The 20,183-nt window shown below is 52.5% G+C and overlaps 1 protein-coding gene across 3 annotated transcripts; it reads right to left on the minus strand.

Annotated features, from left to right (window-relative positions):
- On the minus strand, positions 1-20,169 carry P2RX1 (purinergic receptor P2X 1). 3 transcript variants are annotated; one of them, XM_038548578.1, is made up of 14 exons: positions 16,015-20,169; positions 15,247-15,528; positions 14,555-14,947; positions 6,988-7,135; positions 6,640-6,711; positions 6,114-6,183; positions 5,783-5,879; positions 5,409-5,489; positions 5,004-5,145; positions 2,778-2,905; positions 2,226-2,316; positions 1,730-1,795; positions 1,309-1,410; positions 4-1,194 (listed from the first exon to the last, which is right to left on the minus strand). In XM_038548578.1, the coding sequence occupies exons 3-14, from the start codon at positions 14,689-14,691 to the stop codon at positions 1,129-1,131; spliced, it is 1,200 nt and encodes a 399-aa protein (XP_038404506.1). In that variant the 5' UTR covers positions 14,692-14,947; positions 15,247-15,528; positions 16,015-20,169; the 3' UTR covers positions 4-1,128. The 3 variants fall into 3 exon arrangements, with proteins under 3 accessions (XP_038404507.1, XP_038404506.1, XP_038404505.1); XM_038548577.1 differs by having other exon boundaries at positions 4,992-5,145; XM_038548579.1 differs by lacking the exons at positions 14,555-14,947; positions 15,247-15,528; positions 16,015-20,169 and adding exons at positions 9,396-9,593; positions 9,732-9,835 and having other exon boundaries at positions 1-1,194; positions 4,992-5,145.
- Positions 20,170-20,183: the final 14 nt, after the last annotated feature.

The raw sequence follows: 20,183 nt of genomic DNA on the forward strand, positions 1-20,183 counted from the left end.
AAGTTTGTCCTCCTTCCTTTTATTGTACCCCATCACTCAGGTTCCCCAGACCTTGTGTCAGACAGAATTGGGCATGCCTGAGGTGCCGAGGCTGGGCCACAAGCAGGGAGCCCAGGGTGTGGCCAGGGCCCTGCACCAACCCCAAGGTAGCTGAGTAAGGATTCGTGGCTAGAAAGCACTGTCCTGGCCTGACACACTTGAGGAGAAGCATATCCCTGTGGAGGTGTTGTGGCATGAACCATGCATCTGTACTTGAGGACATTGGTATATTCAGATGGTTGTGTTTGCAGGGCCTGAGTGTGGATGAGGGGGGCGGTGCATGAGGATGAGTGTGCACAGGGCAGTGTGTACATGAGACACCATATGCCTGCAAGGGCACCACACACCTACTCAATACCTGCATCTGCCAGCTCATGCAGGCCCAGGCTACCTCCGATAGCCAATCAGGAGTGGTTCTGAAATTTCAGTCTTTAAAATGGCCCAGGGAGTTTGCCATCACTGCATATCTGTGGCCTGCCCTAGAGATTCTGAGGTCTGATGTAGGCCCAGGTGCCTGCACTGTTGATAAGCTCCATAGGTAAATCTGGCGCCAGTAAGAGGGCTCAAGCAGAACTGTCCAACCGAACTTTCTGTAATATTCTATGTAGTCCAATATGGCAGCCATTAGAAACATGTGTCTATTTAGCAGTTGTGATGTGGCTAGTTTTAGGAACTGAATTTTTTGTTTTATTCAGTTTAAATTAATATTGATTTAAATGGTCATTGTGGCTAGTGTCTGCCATATGGGAGAGCATGGATCTAGAGACACGAGGCCGTGTGGTGCATGAAGGCCCAGAGAGAGAAGCACACAGCTCCAATAGAAGAACGAGAGAGGAGCCCTGCCCAGCTGCAGTCCCTCTAGACCAGGAGTGGCCGAGGCTGGGGCAGAGCTCCTTTGGGGATTGTGGAGTTGGGGCCAGAGCCCAGATGTGCACAGGTCTCCCCCAGTGGCCACTCTGAGCTGCCAAGACCTAGTGTCTGCTTGGCTAAGACGGTGGAGAGCTCCTGTGGAGACCGCTCTGTTCTGGTTGGGACCCCACCGAGGCCCCTGACCAAAGCTGTGTCCAGTCAGGAGTCCGGAGCTGAGGGTCAGGATGTCTTCATGTTCTCCTGCAGGCCCAAGGTGGAGCTGGTGGCTGCGGGGTCATGTTCACCCTGTGTAAGCATTGGAAGGGAAAAGAAGTCAGCCCCAGGGTAGCAGCTGGTCCCCCAACACAGACATGTGGGCCCAAGGCCTCAGAAAGTTGCAAACTCAAGGAGTTCTCTTACCGCCCCTGGCCCCATTTGCTCCGCATACTTGAACTTCTTCTGCTTGTAGTAGTGCCTTTTGGGCAGGATGTGGAGCAGCAACAGGTCACAGAGAACCGTGGCCTGAGGGCAGGGAAGGGGCAGATAGAGCAGGGGGGATGTGGGGGCGGGGACAGAACCCTCCACAGCCCGCATCAGTTCCTTCTGGCTGTGGGGGCCTGGAGCAACTCTGCCCCATCTAGACCTCAGGTTCTGGAATTGGGGAACAAGGCATTGCAGGTCCCTCGGGAGATCAAGACCACCCCATTCCAACTCTGTCGTGCCCCAGGTCTTGGCCTCGATTTCTTCAGACATACTGTGGGTATGGGGTGGTGGGGCAGGCTCAGTAAAGATGGGCTGAGAGATTTGTTTCCTCCACTGACCCCTTGACCCTAGCACTTACCACTCCAAAGATGCCAATCCCAGAGCCAATGGTTGTCATTGTGGGGATGATGTCAAACTTCCCAGCCTGGTGGCAGGGGCCAGGGAGAGAAGGATTAACAGTCAGAAGGAGCCAGGTGGAAAAGACCTTTCTCAGAAATCCCAAGGCCAGACCAGGGGTAAGGAACTCCCCCTTTCTGCCCTCCACCCCCACCACTAGCTGGCCCCAAAGCCTGTTCCCCACAGCTCTAGCTCTACATGGGGACCCAGCGGCTTGTTAGAAACCCTGGGTTTTGACCTTGGCTCTGCCTCCCTGGACACAGGGAGGCAGTGGAGGAAGTGAGGTCACCAGCTGGAAAGACCTGCCCTCAATGGGTACCCAGGTCCATCTGTTATTAGAAGTAAAACTGCTAAATGAAGCCCAGCCAACTTCCTGTTGTCTATAACCATGGACACCCAACAAACACTCACAGGAACTAAGACTGTGTCTCTGGCTGTCCCTCACACTGGATACTCACCTTGCCATCCACGAGAATGTCAAAGCGAATCCCAAACACCTTGAAGAGGTGCCGGTGATTGGTCCCATTTTCCACAAAGTGTCTGGCAAACCTTGGGGGAAAGGGTGAGGTTGTAGAAAAGGGTGATGAAGAACAGCTTGGGTCCAGTGTTCTTGAAGCTCAGCAGGAGCCCTCAGAGGTCCTTGAAGATAGTCCCATGGCCTCCAACATTACATAGAGAGGGAATCCCAGGCAGGATCCCAGGTCTCATTCCAGAAATGCTGTATCCAACTCTCACCCTCAACCCAACCCCTCACTTCTGATGTTAGCGACCCCTGCCAGTCCTGGCCAAGGGGGCCTCAAGTGAGGGGGCTCAGGCTACCGAGGTTTTGTTTCCTGTGGGCTCCCTGCTTGGCCAATCCCAGGAGAATGAGAGTTGCCCAGCTTCCTCTGCTTCCTTTCTGGGGACACTTACTTGGCCTCAGAGGGTTCTGGGAGTAGAAAACCTTCTGGGGTTTTTCTGGGGTTCTGGGACACCAAGGAAGGGTGCACTGGTGGAGTCCTGACAAGCACCTGAAATTGAAGCCTGGAGACAGGTTTTTCTCCTCGTACAGTCCATGGAACTCGTAGATGGGTTTGCAGTACTGCACATGCCAGTCCAGGTCACAGTTCCAGTCAATGGTGATGCCTACCACCCCGCCCTGCAGGGACACAGGGGTTTCAGGACCAAGAAATTTCTGTCTTATGCTGATGCCAGCAATCTCTTGAAGGGAGGGACATTTGTTTGTTTGTTTGGGAAGAGGCATTGAGAAGCTGCTTCAGGATGGAAGTCCTGTCATCTTCTCTGGCCTCACCTCTCATCCATCACACATCAACTTTCTGATGGTTTCTAAAATACGCCAAGTTCTTTCTACCTCAGGGCCTTTGCACATACAGCTCCCCTAGTTCCACAAGGCTGGCTCTTTCTTATCCTTTGGTCACTTTCCCTGAGAGGCCTTCCCTAAACACCACCTCCAGTCTAAAACGTGTACCTGTCATTCCCTCTGCATTTTCTCCTGGAACACTGGTTACTTTTAAATCGTATATTTATTTTGTGTGATTCTTTTATTTTTATTTATTTATTTATTTATTTATTTATTTATTTATTTATTTATTTATTTATGAGAAACAGAGAGAGGCAGAGACACAGGCAGAGGGAGCAGCAAGCTCCCCACGGGGAGCCCGTTGCAGGACTCAATCTCAGGACCCTGGGATCATGACCTGAGCTGAAGGCAGATGCTTAACCACTGAGCCACCCACTTGCCTATTTTGTGTGATTCTTAACTCATCTCCTCTAAGACTATAAACTCCATGAGGGTGGGGCTGACTGTCTCATTGGTCACGGACTCCTGAGTGAAAGTCACAGCATGGAAGGCAAGTAAGTAGTGTTGAATTAAAAAGTGAGTCTGTAAAGATCTGGCCTCGTAAGAGAAACCTTGAGGACGCCTGGGCGGCTCAGCGGTTGAGCACCTGCCTTTGGTTCAGGGTATGATCCTGGGGTCGTGGGATCAAGTCCTGCATCGATCTCCCTGCAGGGAGCCTGCTTCTCCCTCTGCCTATGTCTCTGCCTCTGTGTGTGTGTGTCTTTCATGAATAAATAAATAAAATCTTAAAAAGACAAAAACAAAAAAAAAACTTGAGAGAATGAAGCTCCTTTGGGCAAGGTGAGAACTGGGGACAGGTGGGGCTAGGCTGAGCAGCAGAAGAATTGGTCAGAGCGTGCGTGCAGCTGGGTACCTGGGCAGGAGGTAGATATGCAGTTATCTGTGGTTGATGGTGAGGGGTGAGAAGTTCCCAGTACAGGTGGCAGGGAGATTTTAGGAACAAGAAAGTCTAACATTCAGTTTCTGGTTTTCTGTGTGGCTTCGGTGTAAACTCCCTCCAGGGTTTGGCTTCCTGAGGCCTAAGGGCTGAACTTGTTTGCATATTTTCTGTGGCTGCTTTTACCCTCAAGCAGCTGACTTGAATGGCTGGAACAGAGCCCACATGGCCTGCAAAGCTGAAAATACTTACTTTTTGGCCCTCTAAACAAAAACTTTGCTGATCCCTGTTCTAGATAAATGCGCTGTGAGCAAGTTTTGTGTCTATGACTGATATCACAGAAAAGAAGCTGATTTTCATCCCTAAATAGGCACTGTAGAAGGATGATAACGATCACGTAGGAACATGTACACAGGGTTGCCATGTGCCAGGTAGCACTGAAGTGCCGTCCCATGAGTGAACTCACGCAATCCTCAAGATAACCCAATGAGCATGGTACTATTATCGTCCCGTGAGGTATGAGATGATAATAGTACCATTATTGGTACTATTGAGCAAAAGCTCAGACACACTCAAGGTAGGAGACTAGTCTGAGGTCACATTGCTCATTAGAGGCAGAGCTAGGATTTGAACCCAATCACGCTTCTGGAATTCCCAAGAATCCCCAGCAGAACATAGGATTTCTCAGGGTCATAGGGCATGGAATTCAAGTTGCTTGTATCTAATAGCTAAAATATGGTGTGACCTCAGCAAACATCCAGGTGATAATGTCTGCCCATGTCCATTCATTCCAGGCACCTCTTCTGTGTCAGGTCCATACCAGGCCCTGCTGAGGACTCAGGCTTGACCTTCAGGAGCCCCCAGTATTAGGGAATAAATCCATATATATGCCCAGCCCACACTGGAGGGCACTTGAAGAGGGCATTCTCTGGGACTGAAAAGCCTTCATTGACCTGATAATTCCAGGACCCAGCCCTCTTCACTTGCCTGGCACCATACCTTCTCAGCCAGGGTGCTGAAATTCTGTCCTGACTCTTGCACCACATAGCCGAGCTTGAAGACAGGGCACAGTGGGTGCAAGATCTTGTGATAAAGACAGGTCTTCATGTAGGCCGCATCAACTTCTTCTACCAGGTTGCGTCTATATGGGGGTGAAGCAGAATGCCAGTGGGGAGGGTGCCCACCATGCCCTGAAGCTCTGGGGATCCCTCACAAACTCCATAAACCACCCCCCTTCACAGCCCTTGGCAACTAAAGGTAGCCCCCCAAGAGCCCAGCTCAGGCTTCTGCCTCCAGAGTGAAATCAGCAGGAGTGGAAGGTGACAGAGACACTTGAGACCAGCTGGAGCAGCCCTGGGTGGGGGGAGGGGGGCTTCTGCATTTCTGCCTCCCTTTCCCACAAACCTGTTGACCTTGAAGCGTGGAAAGCTGATGCTGTTCTTGATGAAGAGAGTGAAGTTCTCGGCCTCTTGGAGAAGGGCAGGGCTGGAGGAGACTGCACTCACTTACCGTCCCCTCCCCAGGAGTCTGCCCAAAAGCCCACCAGCGTTTGTTACGGGTGTGGGGGTGTGAGAACCTACGGGATCTTCCTGTGGCCTTGGCTTGGTTGGGGATGGGGGTGCTATAGTGATGGACTCTTAGGCCCCCTTGACCAGGGGTCAGGGGGATCACTGGCTCGGACCATTATAGATGGGGTGAGGGAATCCTTCCGAGGATAGATCCCCTTGGTCTGGGCTGAGGAGTCTGCTCCTGAGCTCCCTGGTTGGATAAGGCATTACCGTGGGACCTTGTCATCCACCTCCACGGGACACCAGCCAAAGATCTCACATGTCTGCACAGTGTCATTGAAGGCCACGCACTTGCCTGTGCGGATGCCTGGAGCAAGGGAGGAACTGGTGGGTGCCCACTCCAAGCTGGGGATACAGAGGAGCCCCCAGTGACAGGACACCCAAAAAGCGGCAGCCCGCGGACAGAAATGTGGCTAGGCCTGGACCAAGGGTGGGATGGAAGGAAGGGAGAAAGCAAGAAGGCCTTCCTGGTGGAGGAAGCCTGGAGCTGAACAGGGGCTGTGCGAGGGGACAGAGGGGGATGGGAGGAGGCCAGCCTTACCTTGTGCCTTCCTCTCTGCCTTCCCCGGAGTGCAGCCACTGTCATTTCTGCATGTACCCCCTTCTGGATGCTAGGGGAAGGGAGAGTTGCTGGTCCCAGGTCCCAGGGTAGTGTCCTAAGGAGAGCCCCTCATACCCCCAGGGCCCTAGGGAGGTCTTGTGGCAGTCTTAGACAGTTTTGGGGTGACCTCTGCTTACAGCTTCCTTCCCTCAGTCCCCTCCCAGTATCCCTCTGGGCTCATGCCCACTGCCCTATGGCCAGTGTTACCTGGCAGGAAGGAGAGATGTTAGGGTTTGGGGGTTGGGTGGGCACTGAGGGTCGGCATCTTGCTTGACACATAGCTGGGAGGGGAAGCGTCTCCACAGCCAATAGCAGACTGTTACTTTGTGTGAATCTATGCCTAAAATTCCACCATCGCATTCCCCCGAGGAAGCCTATCTTTGATAGCCAAGGGGACTTCCTCTTCCATGTTATTTTCCCCTATGGGTCCAAGAATTGGGGTGAGGGGACAGGTAGCAGTCCTCACCTCCGCACAGTAGCCTTGAACCTGCTGGAGGGTCGCAATGAAATTGGTCATGATCACGAAGGAGCTGTCCCCCTGGAAACGACAGGCAGGGGAGGGAAGGGGGAGGGCTCTGGGTTGGGAGAACAGCCCCCGAGAACCCAAGCACAGTCCCAATAGGTGCCTAGAATCCACATGATACCCAGCAGCCTCCACACCCCATGATATCAGAGGGGGATGATATTACAACCCATTTCTGCCCCTCATTAGGGGAGCTGGGGCCTGGGCTAGTGCAATAGGGAGATTGGACAGAGCCCAAGTCCGCTCTGAGCCACCCTGTGGGTGGAAGGTATTACCCCTGAGTCAGCTCACCTGGGCTGGGAAGACGTAGTCAGCTACATCCCAGACCTGGGAGCCCAGGCCTGGGAGCTGTGTCACGGCTAGACCTTTGAGTTTCACAGACACGCTGCTGATGAGGCCACTTGAAGTCTGATAGCCCTTCTCGTAGACAAACACCCACCTGTGGGGGTGTTTTGGGGGTTAAAGCAGTCAGAGCTGGGTCAGGTCATTCAAAGATGGCAGGAGGCTGTGTGAGCTGCTGCCTTTTCTGGCACCAGCTAGGTAAGTCAAATCCTTTCCCTTCCCATCTCCAGATGCATCTCTGAGCCGCTCTCTTCTCATCTTAGGCTGGGGCAGGAGAGCATCACCTGCCTCCCCGAGCTGGCCTATACCTGAAGTGCCACCCTTCTTCTTACTGGGAAAATACTAATTCTCAGGGAGGAGATCCACTGAAGGACTCTTTCAGATCCTTTTCTAAGAGCAAGATTTGCTGGGGCCAGGAGGCCAAGCTTCTTGGACCATAATCCTCATGCCCAGAGTACACTTTCCTGAGGTTCTCCCACTGAGAACTAGAAAAGCATGATGCCTGAGAACCTGGCCTTTGGTGCCCAAGAGGCTGGACTGGAATCTCAGCTACATTACTCATGGGTTCTGTGATTTTGGCTAAGTTATTCATCCCTCTCTGCCTCAGTTTCCTCATCTGTAAAATGGGAATAACAATAATAGTACTGAACCTGCTTATTGTGACTTACTGCCTGTAGTTCACTTAGAATGAGGACTGGCATGCAGTAAGCACTACAGAGCCATTAGCTATGATTATCTCAGCCATGCTGGGAGGCCCTGGCAAGGGGGACTGGAAGGGAAACAGAGGGGGCAATTCCTATTATGTGGCCCCACATGAGGCCCTTGTGGGAGTGACTAAGGCCAGAGGCCTCCCAGCTTTTTGGGGAAATTCTGACCTTCCCTTCCCAGCATGAAGAAGCCTTGTTCCTTCGGGTTCTCCACTTTCAGTCTTAGAGGGTCAGTGAAACTGACCTCCTTCCTAGCCTTGGGTGTAGGGAGGATGGGCACATGACCACGGCTTGCCAATCAGTGTTCCACTGCCCTAGCAACAGTGATAGGTCTAAAGATGGACACACAACCTAGGAAGTTTCAGCAATGAGGCTAGGATTTTTCTGGGAATCACTGGGAAAGAGGCATCCTTTCTGCTGGGTAGCTGAGCAAGGTAGCGATGACCAGAACTATGGTTAGTCATCTTGCTACTTCACAGAGAGACTCAGCTTGAGAATTAAGCCAACCTAGAGGAAAGTCAGGCCAGGAGATGGAAGAGGGCAGCCTCCTGACAATGGTTGAGCACCTGGATCCAGCCATGTCTGAAGTATGATACATTAGCTAATAAATTTCCTTTCTTTATTTAAGCCAGTTTGGGTTTGGTTTCTGTTGCTCACAACTGAGAGCCCTGGGTGTGGCCCATTTCCTTCAGGAAGGACTGCATGGAGATCCAGTGTAACTGTGTTTGGGTGTGTGTGTCCAGTTGTGGTGACCATCAGAGTATGTAGCAGTGCACCTCAGGGAAATCCGTGAGCACACCTGTGGCTCTGAGCACCCAAGGAGAGCTCAAAGCTCCTTTCCGGTGTCCCAGAGCTCAGGCCTAGTAGCAATTCTCCAGGCACCTCAGTGCTAGAGTCAGTGCTAGCTCTCTGGGGACTGTCTCCTGGCCCAGACCCCAGGAATCAGCCCACCCAGGTCTTCCTCTCCTCCCCCATAGTCCACTCTTCTCTTCTCCAAGCCCCTCCCCCAGCCTGGTCCAGGAGGCGCCCCCACAGGCCTAAGCATGGTCACTGCTGCCCCCTGCAGGTCCCTGATGGCAACAGGTAAGGCATGCGAAAGGCTTCCAGTCTTCAGAGCTTCCAGCCTTAGCCGAGACTGGGGGCATCACCTACCTCTACCCTCCTCAGCCTCTTTCCTCCAGGGACGACTCTGACTCCATGTCCAAGCTCAGAGTAGCTGCTCCTTTTCTGAGCCCCTCTGGAAGGGTCATGGGCCTCGTTCCTGGCAGCCCTCACCCCTGATGTTCCAATAGCCTTTCTCTCTTGGCCCACTACCAACTCCTTACAGTACAGATGGGGAAACTGAATCCTGTGACAGTGTCCTTCCGGAGTCAGAGGCCGACCCCGGGCTTGAGGTCCCAACCCAGGTCTCTGCCCCTTTGCACTGAGCTGCCCAGCACCAGCACGTCTGCCAGGAGCCGGAAGTATGCGGCCACAGCATGGCTGCGTGCTGGAGCTGATGCAACCACACCTGGCTATGTCGGCCCCTGCACACTGTCAACCCTTGGGGTGGGGGGTGAGGGGTAAAGTTAACCTGACACCAATGACTTCAGTTCTGATAATAACGGAATAACCATGGCTCCAGATCCATCCCTCCGAAGCTGTGCTTGCCTTGACCTGGACTTGCTGTCACCACCAAGGGGATGTGATGTCAAAGACACAAACATCTTCAGAAGTCTCTCCTTGTCCAGATATTATCTTTCTCATTCTTTCCACCTCAGCTGCAACAACCCCTTGTCCTGAGTCTCTGCTTCAACAGCCCCTCCTGGAAGATGGCACATAGTACAGTAGCCAAGAGTGCGGCTGCAGCTGTGTGAGGGAAAGGAAGCCAAGATTCAGGTACCAGCCCTGCCACTCACCAGCTGTGTGACGTTAGCCTCACCAGGCTGAAGACTAAACCTTTCTGAGTCCTGGCTTTCTCAATAAAACAGAGGTGATGGCACTTACTTCAAAAATGCTGCTGTTCGTTCAACAAATATGAGCAAGGCCTTCCCTGCACTGAACTGTGGGCTAAGCCCCAGGAAGAAAGCAAGTCTAAGGTGTATTCCCATGAGTTCTCATTAAGGAAATTAGCATGCAGTAGGCACTAATAAATAGTCCTCTTGTTTTCACCGTCTCAAGTCAGTAATTCCTGCTTAAATGTCCACCTACCCCTATTGTCCTGGCTCCCATTCTCAGCCCAGGCAGGACCTCATGTAAGCTGTCTCAGGTACATCATGTCCTCAGATTTTTATCTCCACCTCTGCACTCTCCCTGGAGATCTAATTCCACACATTCATTTAGCGATTCAACAAGTATTTATTTATTGAGCCCTTAGTATGTGCCAAGCAATGTTCTAGGCACTAAAAATGTAGAAGCGAACAAAGCCAACCAAAATTCTGCACTCAAGGAACTTACATACACGTCCATATGGCCCAACACTTTTGACACCCATTCCTTCCCCTTTCCCGGGTCCCTCAACGCAGACATCATGCAGAAACCTCAGACTCAACTCAAACCTTGGCAAAACAACCTAGCAATTCCCCAAAAAGTTAAATATGGAATTACTACTTGATTCAGCAATTCCATTCCCAGGTATATATGCAACAGAACTGAAAATATGCCCACACAGAAACTTGTACACAAGTGTTCACAGCAACATACAGTAAGAAACAAAAGTGGAAACAAGTCATATGACTTTCAATGAATGGCTAAACCAAATGTGACATATCCATACAATGATATAGTATTCAGCCATAAAAAGAAAGGAATTAATGATACATGTTACAACCAACATAGAAGAACCTTACAAATATTATGCTAAGTGAAAGAAGCCAGACACAAAAGGCTACATATTGTATGATTTTACTTATATGAAATATCCAGAGTAGGTGAAGGAGGCTGTAGAGAGAAAGTGCTAGGGAGTACAGAGTTTCTTTCTGGAGTAGTGAACATGGAGTAGTGGACTAGATAATGGTGATGGTGGCACAACTTTGTGATTATACTAAAAACCACCGAATTATATATTCTTAAAGGGTGGATATTATGGCATTTGACTAATACCTCGAAATAAAAAATCAATGGGACCAACCTGAATGTCTCATGTCCCCCTCAGAACTTGCCCCTCTGGTGCCCTCACCTTGGAAGATGGCACTGTTCCTACCGAATCCTCCTCAAAGCCTGGGCATTATCTTACACCCTCGTTCTCCATTGTCCCTACATTCTTTCAGTCCCTCTGTCCTCTTGGCTTTCATCTAAGGACCCAAAGGGGTTTTGCTGTGGGAGTCTGAGACATGAGAGGAGCCATGGCAGATGCCACAGGAACTCTGGTATGGGGATGGGAGGATAGGTTGTGGCTGGTGGGACACGAGTTGCAACCACAAGCAGGAGTTGACCAGACCAGGCACATGCTATAGTGCACAGAAGCCTTGGGAGGGGCAAGAGCAGACTCCAGGCCTGGAAGGGACTGAATTTAGAGCGTTTGAGTGTTTAGAGATCAATCTACATGTCATCTGCAGGTAAGCTAGGCTGACAATTTGTGTTTTTAAATTTGTTTAATGAGTCACCAACCTCTAAATACCAAGAGGTTCCCTATGCCCATAAATCCCAATTTCTCACTGCTCTTGAGAAGTCAAATGCTCTGGCCATGCTGGGCCCGTGGCCCTCTGCAGCGATGTTGGGCACAAAGTAGGCAGTGGGCAGCCGCTCCACACATAGCTCCCTGGTGTGGGGCCCACCAGGGTGACTACTTCTGTCTTCCATGCTCACTGCTTCCACCTTGGCATGGCTTCTTCCTCTCCTCTTATCACTGCTGCCTCTTCACAGCTTCCTTGCTAGAAGCTCCACCGATCCACCCCCACCGATCCCCTGCTAGATATCCTTCTGAGGCTCCCCATTGCCTATAGGAGAAAGCCCTTAGTATGTGCCAAGCAATGTTCTAGGCACTAAAAATATAGAAGCGAACAAAGCCAACCAAAATTCTGCACTCAAGGAACTTACACAAATCCCGCTGGGATCCTCCAGTGTGCCGCAGCCAGACCTTTCTCCTCTCCAAACCAGTGCCCTCCAGGCAAACACTCCTTGTTTGGACCTGCTAGATCATGGATGACGGCCCACTGCCTGTATACTGAGTTACAGAGAGCTCATCACCTCCCAGGAGACAGTTCTAACTGCAAGTTAACCATTTTAACTTGAGACAAAAAGAGTGACAGCTCAGCCCACTCGGGCCTTAGGCCCACTTGCTCCCTCCATTTGCCATGGACTTCCCAGAAGAGTGTGACTGATAGAAAACACAGCCTCAGTTTGCTTTCTCAGAGTCTGTTTGGGTTCTCAGCATCTCAGCCTCTCTGCCCCTGTCTTAGTAACTCACTGTTGCTAAGTCTCAGGACCTCTCTTCATTTGAGTGGTTGTGCTCCAATGTCTGTCCCTCTGTCCGGTTCTGCCTTTGTGCCTGCCCATCCCCCATTTTGTTTGTGCTCCTGTCTCTGGAATGCAAGAGTCCCCTCTACGCCCTTTGCACCCGATGGACCAGATAGTCAGACAGACTAGACCCCTGGGACGGAAGCATCCCTCCTCAGGAATGAGCCTGTGTTCAGCATCTTTAGAGGGGACCCCCTACCCTGCTCCGTGGAACAGGTGGGGAAACTAAACCTGAGATAAGACCATGTCAGGCCGGTTTCTGTCTGCAGCTGAGAGTCAGCAAAGCAGTGGCCAGTGGCCAGATGAGGGTGCCAGAGACAGCAGGAGTTGCAGTTGGAACAGGAAGTCTGGGCTTGAGGGTGGGGTTGTGCGGGGCCCTACCTTTCTCTCTCTGCTATATGACTTGGACAAATCAGTGCCCCTCTCTGAGGATGTTTCCTTTCCACGGTATCAAGGACAACTTTGGAGCCATGCGGCTGGATTCAAATCCAGTTCAGCCTCTTTCTAGTTGTGGGATCTACACTAAATCACTGTTTCTCTGAGCCTCACTGACACTGAGGAAGCCACCACATCCATTCGGAAACTGAGTAGACTGTCCTTGGGAGGGAGGGAGGCAGGTCTCTGTTACTAGAGGTATGTGTTCAGGACTGGATATTGGCTTCGGGCCTATGGTACAGCTGGGGTGGGGTGGGAAGACTGTCACTTTCCCTCTGACAGTCTGTGAGCAACACCAAGAGGGCCCTGGCTCTGCTCTCACTGCTGACCTGAAAGCAGAAATAAGGAGCAACAGGGGCCATGGTGAGGACAACATTCTCCCAGCCTCTCCAGCTGAAGGATGGGCTGGCTAGGCCTGGGCAAGCAAACTCTCTTTCCCTGGAGGGTCAGGAGTGCAGCTAAGGGCGCACTTTTAGGCACATCCAGTGCCCAGTATCATAGCATCGGTGCCCCATTACACCAAAGTTCTCAGAGCCCTTGTGAGGTGGGAAAGGAGAAGACAGTGCTGAGGACTGGGCAGGGGGAGGGGAGGTCAGTCTAGCTAAGACTTGCTACTGACCTGCTATGTGATCTGAAAGCCCCACTACTTCTTTCTGGGCCTCCATTTTCCTCACAAGCTCAGATGACTTTACAGATGTCAAATTAGTCTGTGAACAGGAGGGAGGCAGAGGCCAAAAAGTGTCAGAGGGCTAGGTCCTGGCTTTGACTTCACTTGACCAGCTCAGAGGCCTTGGGGGTCACAATGATATGGTCACTGTTTGGCCTCCTGGTCGGCCTGCCGTGGGCTCTAGTTAGCAGTCCTGGTTTGGTCCTATAGCAAAAATGGGGAGGTGAAGACCCAGAAGGGCAGGGCCCTCAGAATCACACAGCAGTGTAATACTGCCAGACGCCCTAAAACCCCTCAGCAGGAGCTGGAACCCCTACTCCTTCAGTGGCCCTGGGGCCTCCAAGAATCCTCTGCAGTACCACCCTGAGCAGACATGATACCCCTCCCGCCTCACCCCCCAGGGCACAGACATTAGGTGCCCAGCCACCTCAGCCACGTGATGTGCATATGTGGATACCCAGCCATAGGGACACACCCCGAAGCCACACCCAGTAGGCACATGCCCAGACACAGGAGAACATGTGCATCCACACAGAGCTCTAGGTATAACACACATGCATACACACACAATATACACATCGGTGTAATCCCCTGCCAGGCCCATGTGGGCTCCCAGGACAGCAAGACTGTGGGGGAGTATCATCTGACTCTGCCTCGGCACTCCTGGGCAGGTTTCAAGATGCCTAGAAAGGAGCAGTCATCTTTGGGACCTGAACTGACCCTCAACCTCTGCCTGACATGCTACCGTTAAGATACCAGGGGTTCTGAATTTGAAAGTTTCTTTGCTCTGGGGGTCTTAGATATGTCAGGATGCCTTTAATTTAGGCAAGACAGGTGTGAACAGGGCCTGTCCCTCTTTGGTTTATAAAATGGGGTGTGGCCTTTGTCTCTTAGTAGTGGCCTGGCTTGGCTGGGAGGTCAAAAGTAGAAGTAGAGCTCTCTGGTTGTAGTTCACTGGGGTGCTGGCCTCTAGCATGACTCACCACTCGAGAGACCGTTAACAGTGAGTCAGTTCCTTAGAACCTAATGGTTTTGTTCACCATAAGGCCCAGGGCAGGATGTCCCCTCTTTACCTCAGTGTCCCCTTCTTACAGTGAGTTAGCAAGTTCCATTCCTTCTATAGCACTACGGTTTGTTAGGGAGGGTGACAACCAATGGAGAGAAAGAGGGGCTCCGTGGAGCCGTGGGGGCATCCCAGAGGCTGGAGGAAAGGCCCAGGTTGGAAGCTGGTGCAAGAGGGTGGGAGGTAGGGGTAGGGGCCCAGACTCACCCAATAACGTAGACCAGAACCACGAACTGGATCAAGCGGAAGACGACGCCCACCTTCTTGTTGCGCACGAGCACCATTCGGGGAGTGTCATACTCAAAGAAGAAAGCGGCCAGCTCATCCTGGAGCCGCTGGGCCATAGTGAGCCAGGCTGGGGGCTGAGAACTGAGCCCCTTGTAGCCTTTGCTCTCAAGGTGAACCAGGTGTCAACACCCAAGTCTATGGTGGAGCTTCTAGGGGCCTCCTGGCCCCCTAGGAAGGGTAGGGCAGGGCAGCTGGGGCCAGAGATCAGGAGGCAGGGGTCAGTTGAAGGCACCTGGGTTGAAAAGTAGAATCCTTAGGTGGTCAGAGAAGCTCTTGGCCCTTGGCAGGCGATGGACTGTGGGCCAGCCGCGCCTGTGGACAAATAAATTCCCAAAGATGGATGGGGGCGGGGCTGGTGGGGCCACCCAGGCCCAGCCCCATTGCTCCGTCTGGCTCCGCCTGGGCCTTGCTGAGCCTCCAGAAACAGGAGCTGTTGGCAGGAAACCACGGGCCACCCATCAAAGATAAAGCTATCAGCTCCCCCACCCCACACACACACCCCAAACCTAGCAGAACAGAACAAGGCTAGGACTTGGGGGCAGTGGCCTCAGGCTGAAGCCTTCTCCAAACCAGGAGCCCATCCCCATATCCAAACACCCTCCCCACTCTACCTGTGCCCCCAGGTGGGGAGCTCAGCCCCTGGGGGGGGTGGGGGTTGCAGTCAGGAGAGCGGAAGAGGAAGTAGGGCCATTTCCGGTCCAGCTGCCAGATGCTTCCAGAGCCTGTGGCAGGATTCCCACTGCTGTCCTTATAGGCCAGCTTCCATCCACCTGTGTGTGCCTCCAAGTCCAAGCCTGGCCTGTGCCCAATCAACCTGAGCACTGGGCAGGCATCTCTGCAGCTCACCTCTCCTCTCTCATCACCTGTGCTGTCCCGGCCATTCCTCCACCTCCCTAAAACAAGCAGGAGGAAGTAAGTGCCCAGAAGATTCAAGGGCCATATCTGTCACACATTGCCACTGGGCTCCCTGAGATATAGCCCGGAAAGCCTGACATCAGACAGCCTGTTAATACCCGTGGCTCTGCTACTAGCTGCCTGTGAGGGCTTGGGTAATTTGCCTTACCAGACTGAGCTTGCAGCCTCATCTGTGAAATGGGGATGATAATGGGATTTGCCTCATAGGTAGAGGCCTCAGAGGAACGGGTTCCAACAACACTGAGGACAAAAACCTGAGACCACTATTAATTTGAGGTACAGTCCTTCTGCGGCCTCTGTCTTCAACCACAGCCCAGGGCGGGAATGCAAGGGCCCAGGGGGCTGGGGCAGGACAGAAGTCTCATGTTGGCTTTTGGAACCCTAGAGCTGGAGGCCCCCCAGACCCAATGTCTTATTTTGCAGATGAAGAAATGAGCTCAGAGAAATGAATTGCCCAAGCTCACCCTGGGTTCTACTGGAGGCCTCGGTTTAAGCAGGATGGCCTTCCTGGCTGGCCCTCCATCCAGGCCAGGTGTCCTTGGGGCTTTCTCGGGACATGGAAGATGGAGGCTGGGTGTCCCAGGGGTGTGGGGAACTCCCCTGCAGGCCAAGTTGCCTCACTCTGAAGGCTGATAGGAGTCTTCTTCCTGGAGGCCTTTAGCTGGGAAATTGTTCTCGGCAGGGAGCCAGGCTCCCAGGCTGGAAATCCCAGCTGCTTGTCTGAGTAGAGCTGCTTTCTGCACAGCAGTGGCCCCCACAGAGGGCAGGCCCGTGGCCCATTCCAGCACCCTAGGCCATTTCCCCCTCTCAAATAGAACAGCTTCACGAATCTCAGGCCCAACTGTCTATCCAACATGACCTTCAAGAGGGGCAGGCCAGAACCATGTCCTGGGCTTTCCTAAGGTAAAAAATCCAGAGATGCTGGGAGCCAGACCTGTGTCTTGATCCCAGACAAGAGGGCCTACTCCCTTTCCAGGTGATCATGTGGCTCTTGGAATAGCAGGTCCCAGGACATGGATGGCTTGCGATGAAGAGTGAGGGCGGCTGCTGCCATCTTAGTGACCCAGTTCACTCACGATTCCTGGACACTCAGGAGGGTATAGCAGGCGCTCGGTGAGAGATGGAGAGGGGAGGGGAAAGAGAGAGGGGGTCAGGCAGTCCTGCTCCAGTCTGTATCTGCCCTTTTCCTACCATCGCCATGACCTCCTCCACCTCCTCTTCCCCTCCCCTCGCCCCCTCCAAGGAGCCAGGCTTGCTGACAGACAGATGGACTAATGGACAGATGGCTTCTTTGTCTGGCTAAATTTAGCAGCTAGTGGAGTGCAGAGGGGACCTATGCCCATCCTGGAGGCCAGCCTGGGCTCTGAAGAGGTTCTGCACAAGGCTCCAATGGGTCTCCTCAGCTCTTCAGACACCCTTGCTTGGAGCACACACATGTGGTCCTGTTAGAGCCTCAGTTCTGACCCCTCAGAAAACAGACTGTGGTGGGGACAATCTTATTTGGACTTGTCATATCCAGAGCATACCCAAAATAAAAAGAAATAAAAACAATTACATTTCTTTTCCCAATTATAAATTCTCTTTTTTTTGCTAATAACTTGGCCCGAGTAAGACAGGCAGCTGATAGGAGCAATACACCTTTCACTGGTTCCAAAATGTAACTTTCCATCCGGGCCTCTACTTTCCCATCCTTGCCCCAACTCCAGCATCCCCAGGGATAGACACCTGTGATTGTTTTAGGCATTGTCGGGGGCAGAGATGGGCAGGGCAGGGGTCAGAGTTTACAGGGAACACAGTGCTTTCTCAGTCAGCAGATTTTTTAAAAAACAGCCCCATGAGGTAGGTATTGGAACCATTTTACAGATAAGGAAACTGAGACTCCAGAAACTGAGTAGCTCCCATGTCGGCTAGTGCCTGGAAAGGAGGCTCCCCAAAGTCTGAGAGTTTGGCCCAGAGTCCACCCCAAGACTCCAGCACTTGAGAGCTGCCGGACCTGCCTTATAAGCCCAAAGGCTGAGTGGCCAGCTCCGGTATTGGGCCAGACCTTGTAGGGAGACAAGGCAGTGCTGCCAAGCCCTCAGCCCCAGGACAGCCTCCACTGCCTGGCTAAATTTAGCAGCTCTATGGAGTGTGGAGGGGGCCTGTGTCCATCCTGGAGGCCAGCTCAGGCCCTCAAGGGGGTTGGCACAGACTCCACTGGGTCTCCTTAGCCATTCAGGGCCCCAAGGTTGCAGGGATGACACCTCTGCTTATAGAGTTCAGTCCAGTCCTGCACGCTGGGCATGTCAGTGTCCCAGGGCTCACTCAGTGCCACTCAGCCCCTTAGATGATCGCTAGAACAGGGCCCTCGGCCAGCCTAACAGAGATTGTCAGAGGGAGGTTGTGGGGGTGGGCGTCCACAGGGGAGCCACAGCAAGGGTCCTCATGGTTAGCCTCTCCCCTTGTCCAGACCTTGCACTACTTCTCCGGTCTCTTCTAATCCCAACTGTGAGCCATGACCTGGCTGGAGCTCCTTCTCCCCAGCATCAGAGGCATCATAATCCCCTGGTTCTCCCCCTCCTTTGAGGACATTTCCTCTTGGCCCCCATCTTCTTCCTGTCTCTGGAATGTATGGGGACTCCTTGGGGCTGACCCAGGCCCCTGACCCTCAAACACTGAGCACCCCCTGGGAGGCTTGTCTCCTTGCCTCCTGATGTTACTGAAAGCTGTATACCCACATGGCAGCCGCATACCCACACACCTCCTCTGGCTCCTACCTCTTTCTTTTCTCCTAAATCAAACTGTTTTGAGGTAGAATTGACACACAGTAAAATGTACCCCTCTTAGGCACACAGTTTGATGAGTTTCGACAAATGCATGTAACCCCCCCACCATCATGTCACTCCAGAATGTTCCCACCTGCTTTTTTCCTGTCAAACCCTCCTCAACCCCCAGCCCCAGGCAATCGCTGATCTGTTTTATCACTACAGATTTGCTTTGCCTTTTTTAGAACTTCATGGAGGTGGAATTGCACAATACGAGCTTCTTTTACTCAGCACAAGAGCTTAAGCTTCATCCATGCTGTTGCGTATATGAGTACTTTACTCCTTTTTATTGCTGAGGAGTATTCTGTTGTATGGATATACCACAACTTGTCCTTCCCGTTGATGATTATTTGGGTTGTTTCCAGTTTGGGTCAATGAAGAGTAAAGCTGTCATGGACAGCTGGGTTCAGTTCTATGTGTGGGCATTAGGTCTTCATTTCCTGATTTTGTCCTTCTGTTTCTCAGTGTGGCCCTAACAGGGTCTCTACTACCCCTCTTAGGGGTACAGTGGAGGAGGCATGGGGAATACAACATGGGCCACTGGAAGGGACTGGGCGAGGCCATGGGCATTTTGGCAGCTGCCATCCCTGAGCCAGTGAGAAGTGTGCCAGGGCTTGCCCTGGAATTCCCTTGGGTGAGCGGCTGTGAGGTAGGAAACCTCTGTTTTCCTTGGCTGCTCCATCTTGACCTGTCAGGCTTCATGCTGTGGGCTGGCAAGGCTGGACTTGTGCAGGCCTGCCTATGAGCTCCAGCAGCTGATGGGAGTGTGGAAGCTGGCCGGTCTCCTAGGCAGGTCCTCCAAGCCCTTCTTAGCCCCATGTTCTATCTACCTGCCATGATGAAGCCAGCTACATAGGCTCTCAGAGAGCTTTGGGGTCTTTATCTGTAAAATGGAGCCCTATCTCCTGCCTGGCCCATCTCAAGGAGATGGCTGGGAACCCAGGGAGATGAGGCGTATGGACTGGGTTTGGGATCTGAGAGGCCTTACTGATGGACCATGCAGAAGGAAGAATCCTTCTGCCGTCCTTGGCTCCCACTGTGAGCTATGCACCAAATCTTGCCCTTGTGCCAAATAAAACCTGGGAGCTCCTAAGGGTGGGTTCTGTCTCCTGCAGTCATGGCTGGCTTTGTGGATGTGTGACCGATGTAGCTGCATGGAACCCCACGCCCAGGAAGGCCCTGTACTTCGTTTTCATACTCTGCTGTCACTGCTATGAAACTCTTAATTTTTAAACAAGGGGCTCCACACTTTTATTCTGTACTGAGCCCCACAAACTACATAGTTAGTCCTAGCTCTGGCTCTGCGGGCAGGGCCTGATTTCCCTTCCCAGGGCAGCTGGGCAGAGGATCAGATACAGCAACTTCATAAGTGAACCTTCCCTCCAGAGGAAGGAAATGAGGGAGATGCTCCCAGAGAGCAGGGCCACCTGGGTGAGTCAGCATGTGGTCCCTGGACAATGTGAGCTGAAGGAAGCCTTGGGGAGGTGCTTGAGCTGGACTTAGAAGGGCATAGAATTGATGGTATCCTGGGGTTCAAGATGGGGAAGGAAGACAGCAAGAAACCTCTGGGAGAGATGCAGGGCCCACAGAATAGGCAGGGCTGTGGGCCCCTGATATTTAGGCTCCAGGCCTAGCCGTGCCCCAGGCCGACTCATAGGCCCTCCCAGCCTGTTTCCTCAGTGATGACATGTGAATCTTAGCATGTGCAAAGGGCTCTGAACACATGCACAACTAACAAGTGCTGTCCCCGTTGAGTAGAGCTGGGCATCTGCCATTTGGGAGTGGCTTAGGAAACCAGTGCCTCTCCTGGTCTGTCTCAGAGGAAGACA

The sequence above is a fragment of the Canis lupus genome, chromosome 9 (assembly GCF_011100685.1).
Source record: "Canis lupus familiaris isolate Mischka breed German Shepherd chromosome 9, alternate assembly UU_Cfam_GSD_1.0, whole genome shotgun sequence".
NCBI classification, from domain to species: Eukaryota; Metazoa; Chordata; class Mammalia; order Carnivora; family Canidae; genus Canis; species Canis lupus.